The sequence below is a fragment of the Octopus bimaculoides genome, chromosome 20, assembly GCF_001194135.2.
Source record: "Octopus bimaculoides isolate UCB-OBI-ISO-001 chromosome 20, ASM119413v2, whole genome shotgun sequence".
In the NCBI taxonomy this organism is placed as follows: Eukaryota; Metazoa; Mollusca; class Cephalopoda; order Octopoda; family Octopodidae; genus Octopus; species Octopus bimaculoides.
Genome location: NC_069000.1, coordinates 36379027 through 36386983, shown reverse-complemented (window position 1 = coordinate 36386983; position 7957 = coordinate 36379027). Strand labels below are relative to the sequence as shown.

The 7957-nt window shown below is 39.8% G+C and overlaps 1 protein-coding gene across 1 annotated transcript in view; it reads right to left on the bottom strand.

Moving 5' to 3' along the window:
* Positions 1-7957, bottom strand: part of LOC106867941 (dynamin-1-like protein) — a 73730-nt gene that overhangs the window by 6337 nt on the left and 59436 nt on the right. The window contains exons 10-12 of the mRNA XM_052974925.1: positions 5896-6042; positions 4437-4529; positions 2086-2277 (exon numbers count right to left, since the gene is read on the bottom strand). Coding sequence (XP_052830885.1) covers positions 2086-2277; positions 4437-4529; positions 5896-6042 — 432 coding nt within the window. The remainder of the gene's footprint in view (positions 1-2085; positions 2278-4436; positions 4530-5895; positions 6043-7957) is intronic.

Genomic DNA, 7957 nt, shown 5'->3' with positions numbered 1-7957 from the left:
ATATATATATATATATATATAGGAGAGTATTGTAGTTCCCTTGAAGCATTGTGTATTGTTTGTAAAGAATAAAAAGTTTTGAATGGTACAACAATGCACTATAGTGCAAAAAATGGACTATTGTCCATTTTTTGTATTATAGTGCATTGTTGAGGCAAGTGAAATTGAAATCAAATTCGATGACAGCACCGCAGGACTGGCATCCGTGCTAGTGGAACGCTCACAGCACCATCCAAGCGTGATCGTTGCCAGGGTTGTAAAAAGCACCATTCGAGCGTCGCCTTACTGGCACATGAAAAACAACATTTGAGCGAGGTCGTTGCCAGTGCCGCTGGACTGGCCTTCATGCTGGTGGCAAGTAAAAGTACCCACTACACTCTCAGAGTGGTTGGCGTCAGGAAGGGCATCCAGCTGTAGAAACTCTGCCAGATCAGACTGGAGCCTGGTGTAGCCATCTGGCTCGCCAGTCCTCAGTCAAATCGTAAAGGCCTGACATGGGAAATGCTTTTTGAGAAGCAAACTGCATGAGACTTAGTTCATCATTAAGTGGGCCACACTTCTAAAAATATAATTTGAGGTTATTTTTTAATTGGTGTGCCATTCGAAGAATCGTGCAGATGCAGTTTGCTCATGATTAATACAAATATATCCGTATTGACAAACTTTGGGGAAAACATGACAATGAGTCGTCTCATCTATTCCATAATTGCATGTATTGGAGTAGATTATCAGAATTATGATGCATGAGGACATTTGATATAAGTTGTATCTACTAAGGAGAGCTCAATTCATGTCTGTAAAGACATGGGAAAACTACTTGACCTAAGTGACTACTTAGTAAGGTTAAAAATCCTCATGAACACAGCAGGATTTGGTTCCTCTCTGATGAGTAAAACTTTGACCAAGACCAAAAGTTTAACAGGAGAAATGATTGATAGTTATCTGCAGACCCTTCTGATGTCTTCAGAGTGATGCACACTAAGTTTCCAGCAACTGTAATGGTTTTAGCAGTGGTGAGAAATGAAGGTCATTTTATGTCAACACACATCTTTATACAGGGTCTTAGAATTAAGGCTGCTGGATACACTAAGATACTGTAGACAATTGTTAAGCCCCGGATGGATGAAGTACACAGTAGCAAGCCATATGTGTCTTAGCACTTTCTCACAAAGCTCACGTAACTCAAGAACAGATATCAGACAGTCTTTATAATAACGTAACACCAAACTTTGGCTTCCAAATATGTCAGATCCCATGGATTACTATGTTTGAAGCTTTGTTAAAAAGACATCTTCACAATACCATACTTGATTGAAGACCACCATTGTTCAGGGGATTTCAAAACAAATAAGGTTCATTTAGTGCAGACATATCACTGATTCCTGTCCCACATTGAAATGTCATCAAAGCTGAAGGCAGATTCAGAGAATAACCTTTTAAGAAAGCTTATCAAGAACATATGTGCCCACATTCTTCATAAAATACATTTGGTTTTTGATAGATTAGAGTTGTTATAAAATCACCAAATAGGTCTTCAAATATTTCTTGCACCCCGTATAATATCATCTATGAAAGTGGTAAAAATGGCCCAGCAGGAGAGCTAGCAAACAGCCGTCTTATGGAGCATGTGTTCCTATCACATGACATCTTTTTCTATGTCTGAGGGCAAGGCACTTACTTAATTTTGATCGTCTCTGCTATGATTGTTAATGGAGAAGAATGCTACTTGCTGTATAATAGACCAGGTTCCAATCAGGGGTAGTGAGATTGATCCCTTGTCCAAACATTACAAAAACTGCTTTTTAAGTACCATTATGGCATTTTCTTGCTTGTGAAATGTAAGTCACTAACACATTGAGGAAGAGGATCTACAAACATGCTGGAAAAAAACAGGTGTGTGTGTGTGTGTGTGTGTGTGTGTGTGTGTGTGTGTGTGTGTGTATATGTATGTATGTATGTATATTGCTTTTGATGAAATATAATTTGCGAAAAAAATTTGAAAATGTATAGAAAATTCTAGCTTTGTTATACCTGGGGAAAAATTAAATCTTATTTGGAACCCTGGGAAAATTGATTTACACTTACTCTAAGCTCTTTATTTTCTTTAATTTCTGTCACATCAGGTATTGGCGCCGTCTTAGCTGGAGTACCACTTTCTTTAACCAGTCGCCTATCCTGAGTGTCTTCTACAGCTGTCTTGTGAACTAAGTTAGCCTCTGTGAAATCTGGATGTTTAGTGTTGATGTAAGCAAGCTCGACAGCAACAAGGTTTTCTACCTGGAAAATGAAAAGAAAAGCATAAACGACAAGTGAATAATTTCATTTTATGTTGGTTAATGGGGAAAGGGAGAAAAAATGAATAAGAAGAGTCCAAAGAAATTTGTGATAGTCTGTATCAATAAAAAGCATAAAATGTAATGAGTTTGTGTTATGAAGAGAAGCAGTTCAATCAAGCATAGAAAAAAATAATTAAATATATGGCTACTACTTGGACAAGCATGTACATCTCTCCTCATTTATCACGGGAGCATGGTTCCTAAAACACAGCCATAAACCTATCATCTGCTTGTACTTTGTAAATGGTAGATTCATTGGCACCAAACTCACAGGCCGCAGCAGCAAAGGTTCCACAACCACATATTTTCTTGCTCATAGAAAATACATTTGTTTGCGTTGTTTGTTAGGATTAAGCGCCTTCATATTTTTTTTTCCACTGGTCCCATGTTGATGGATACAAGTACATAAACCCATATAAAGCATACACAGACTCACAGCATGGTCATGTAAATACAAGCAACAGCCCATGCATTCGGGGTAGCTGTGCATTCTGGGTAGCTGAGCATTCTAGGTGGTCACTGGGAGGAATTTTTGCAGTAGAAGAATCTTTGATTGCCAACCTGTCATTACAAACCAATACATGATAAACATAACACTATACCCAATTGAGCATACTATGAGGGTGGTCATTAAAGATTTCACCTGATACGCTTCCAGTTATTGCAGGAAATGGAACTTGTACAGGTATAATCATACATGTCTACATGTCCCATTGTAAATTGCAGCTTTCCACTAGTATTCGTTTGTCTTTTATGGCTGCTGAAGTGGACTAAGGTGTTACAATGGAGGCAGTCGAAAGCAGATCAGTGATCAGGTTCTTATACTTGAAAGGTTGTACACCAAAAGAGACTTTTGATGAGCTGAAAGTAGTTTATGGTGATGATGCACCATCATATGACGTAGCGAAGCACTGGCATCGCCAGTTGAAATGTGGTCTGACATCGATGGAAACTGTTCCTATTCCTGCACGACCACATTCTGCCATTGATGACGTCACCATCCACAAAGTGGAATCCACCATTTTGGAGAATTGCCACATATCTATTCGGTAACTAGCCCAAGAAGTGCAGTGCAGGGTCCATTTGCACAAGAAGAAGTTGTCTGCACGATGGATTCCTCACAAACAAGAACGAGTCAATAGCTTCCAGGCTCTTTTGGCAAAATACCAAGAAAACGAGGAGGACTTTTTCAGCAGAGTTATCACACAGGATAAAACATGGGTCCATCACTATGATCCTGAGACTAAAGTCCAGTCGAAGCAATGGAAGCATAACTCACCATCGCCAAAGAAGGCTCGTGTCCAACCCTCAACAGGCAAGGTGATGCTCAGTCTCTTGGGACCAGCGCGGAATAATGATGATGGATTTTCTGGCAAAGGGCACCACAATTAATGGGGCATATCATGCTTCTCTGCTGCAGAAACCGTGAGATGCCATCAAAGCAGAGAGGTGTGACATGCTGACCAAAGGAGTCCACCTCCTCCAAGACAACACCCTAGTTCACAATGCACATGTTGCCCAGATGAAAGCACACTCCTGCAGCTATGAAATCCTTCCGTATCCTCCTTACACTTACCATCTGACTTCTACCTCTTTCCAACCAAGAAGTCATTTTTTGAAGGGGAAGCACTTTCTGGATGATGATAAACTTATTTCTGAGATAAAGTCTTGGCTCCTGACACAACCTATCGACTTCTACAGACAAGATCTTCACAGTTGCATAAAGCAATGTGTGTCACCATTGGTGAAAGCTATGTAGAGAAGGACTAATAGTTATGCCAAGTTTCGTTTATCCCAGTCCCTGGGAAGTGGGTCAGAGGAAATCATTAATGAACACTCCTCATATGTTATTTGGGATTGGTGATAAACAAGGTTACTTGTATTAACACATTTTTATATAAATAACATTTTTTACACTATAAAAAGTAGTCTCATTTAAATATTTATAATTAACAATGCTGTTAATCTAACTTTAATTACAATGCTTAATACATTTTGCAATCCATCATATTCCTCCAGACCTACTGATGCTGCCAGATAATTCGACTTTCATCACATCAGATACAATAAGAATCACTCTTTAACAAGAAGTTCACCTACCATTGCATTGGTTGGTGGTAGACGGCGCCGAAGTAAATATGTAACAACATCCACTATTCTTTCATGCAATTTAGGAAACCGCAGCATTTCTTGCTGGAAAGAAGAAAGAAATATTCAAATGAAAAATCTCAGATTGATAGAGTTTATTCACCGCAGCTTATGCAAATATCTTCTAAAGCGTCAGGTAGATCAAAGCCATGTGGGTAGATTTAGAAAACAGGAACTGAAATAAGCGCGTGTGCGTGTGCGTGTGTGTGTGTGTGTGTTTAAAAAACACTGGTGCTGATGCCACGTAAAAAGCACCCAGTACACTCTGGAAAGTGGTTGGCATTAGGAAAGTCATACATTTGTAGAAAGCGAGTCAAAACAGACAATGGAGCTTGGTGTCTTCCCAGCCATGGCAGTTCCTGGGAAACGAATGTTAAATGATGGTATAACATTTCCTGGATTCAAGAGAACCAAGTACTTAAATAGTGGATGCATCAAAATCAGCTCAGTGATCGCCCTATTGTGTACAAACACTATAACAATGTATAATGACAAACAATATAACAATGTATAATGACAAACAATATAACAATGTATTACTAGACAGAGTAAGTACCTTGAGAGAAAAGTTGAACCTAAGAAGCATCAGTTGTGGTGTGCAAGAGAGCCGATTGCGTTGGTATGGTCATGTGGTGAGATTGGACGAGGATAGCTGTGTGAAAAAGTTCCACACCCTAGCAGTGGAGGGAACCTATGGAAGAGGTAGGCCCAGGAAGACCTGGGATGAGGTGGTGAGGCAAGACCTTCGAACATTGGGCCTCACCGAGACGATGACTTCTGGCTGAGACCTTTGGAAATATGCTGTGCGTGAGAAGACCCGGCAAGCCAAGTTAAGACCTAAATCCAAGGCCTCTGCCAGGGGTGTAGCCAGCCCACTTATGCGTACCTTTCCTTCATTGGACACTAAACTCCGCTTGCGAAGACCTGTTGAGGCAAGTGAATCGAAATCAAACTAAATTTGACGACTGGCACTCATGCCAACGTCGTCTCCTTCATTGGACACGAAACTCAGCTTGCGAAGACCTGTTGGGGCAAGCGAAATCGTGATGGCACCTGTGCCCAGCGTCGCCTTCTGGCACTTGTATGTGTGTGTGTGTTTCACTGTGTATATGAGCATTTTAGATATGTTTGAATGTCTAATGTCTCTCTCTCTCTCACCTTCTATCTGTCTATCAGTGTGTTTATATTTTTGTATGTGTGTGTTTTTGCTTCCAGTACCAAAAAGTATAATCAGCAAAATAGGCTGAATGTCCAATCAGCTGGGCCATATCATCAGCATCCAAAGAGCTGTGTCCAACCATCTCATCTCGACTCCTAATTTATCCTCTAACTAAATATTCAACAAGTTACATTTCAACTCAACCAAAAGAAAAGCATTTCAATAAGCAATAATTAAATATCAATCTCTGACCTGTGTTCCACAATGTTGAATGATTCTTTGCATCTCCTCATGAACAAGTTCCACACAGCGTAAACTTGGCTCTTCCAGTCTACGAATTTGCCGTTTCACTAACAATTCAAATGAGATTTCAGGAACAAATAAAGATGGCCTGGGTCCCTATCAAAACAAAGAATGGAAGATTTAGCAATAACAAACATTTGATAGGGCCTGGGTCCCTATCAAAATAAAAAATGGAAGATTTAGCAATAACAAACATTTGATAGGGCCTGGGTCCCTATCAAAATAAAAAATGGAAGATTTAGCATTAACAAACATTTGATAGGGCCTGGGATGTTTTTTCACTTTATTATTATTATTATTATTATTATTATTATTAAGCATTTCATTAGTTTCAGGTAAATTCATACATCACTTGCTCCACCTCCGTGTTGCTGGGGTGTGTGTGTGAGCAGCATTGTGTGAGCTTCTCTTTTACTGTTGGGAGTGTGCAAACAATTCCTGATATTGTATTACATCAATTTCTTTTTTTTTTATTATTATTATTATTACGAGGTGCAGTGCAGTCTTTTGTTGTATTAGGGATTGTGTTGTGTGTGTAATGCTTTAAGTATCCAGTCTGTGGGTGATAATTTATTTCATTGGTTATTTGCTATATACTCTTTTTACTATTTTACTTGTTTCAGTCACTTGACTGCGGCCATGCTGGAGCACCACCTTTAGTCTAACAAATCAAACCCAGGAGTTATTTTTTGTAAGCTTAGTACTTATCTTATCGGTCTCTTTTGCTGAACCTCTAAGTTACGGGGACAAAAAACACACCAACATCGGTTGTCAAGCGATGGTGGGGGAACAAACACATACACACAGATATATGTATACACACACATATATGTATACACACACAAACACACACACACATACATACGATGGGCTTCTTTCAGTTTCCGTCTACCAAATCTACTCACAAGGGTTTGATTGGCCCAAGGCTACAGTAGAAGACACTTGCCCAAGCTGACACGCAGTAGGACTGAGCCCAGAACCATGTGGTTGGTAAGCAAGCTACTTACCACACAGCCACTCCAGCATCTGAGTGCATTTTGTGTTTGTGAATTGTTTCGTTTAGGTTGTATCATTGATTTGATTGCGTCTTGCACAGGTTTCCCAGTTTGTCATTGCATGGTTGATATATCTTAGTAGCACTGAAGCTATGTGGAGAGACTCCAATATCCAGGAGTATGGAACACTGGCAAATGTTTTCTGGTAATAAATCCAAGTTATGTTCAGACTTGTTGTTCTCTTCTTACAGTTCTCTATAATGGCTCAATTTACCAGAAGTTGCTCCACACAACCGTACATCCCTCTCCAGCAACCCCTTTGTTTTTCTGGTAAAATGTTTTCCAGATGTATTATACGCCAGTTATAAGATGACTGATGTGAGAGTTTTGTATGATGTTGATAGGCATGTTATTGACCTATACTTTTGTGGTTGTACGGTGTCTTTGTTTTTGGGAATTAGGGTGGTTTGTCCTTCAATATCCAGTTTAGTGTTCATTCTGGCTTGCTTATTAATAAATTAGATGTTGCCGCTATGTGATGCTGGTAAGGTGTTTCAACCAGAAGTTGGGGACCTTGTCTCTCCTTGGAGTTTTCCGGATGCTGGATACACTCAGTGTGTCGATGATCTTTTGACTTGTGATAGTGGGCCACACCTGTGGTACTATTTTGCTCTTCCTTTCCTTTTCCCTCTCTTTCCATTGAGCATTTTTGTTGTTTTTGTTTGCTCCATATGACTGAATCCCTGATGACGGCATGTCATTCATTGATAGTTTTTTTTTGTTTAACTTTCAGCAAAATCTTCTCATGTTTATTTTATTATAGGCGCAGAAGTGGCTGTGTGGTAGGTAGCTTGCTTGCCAGCCACATGGTTCTGGGTTCAGTCCCACTGCGTGGCACCTTGGGCAAGTGTCTTCTACTATAGCCGCAGGCTGACCAAAGCCTTGTGAGTGGATTTGGTAGATGGAAACTGAAAGAAGCTCATCGTATATATGTATGTATGTATGTGTATATATAT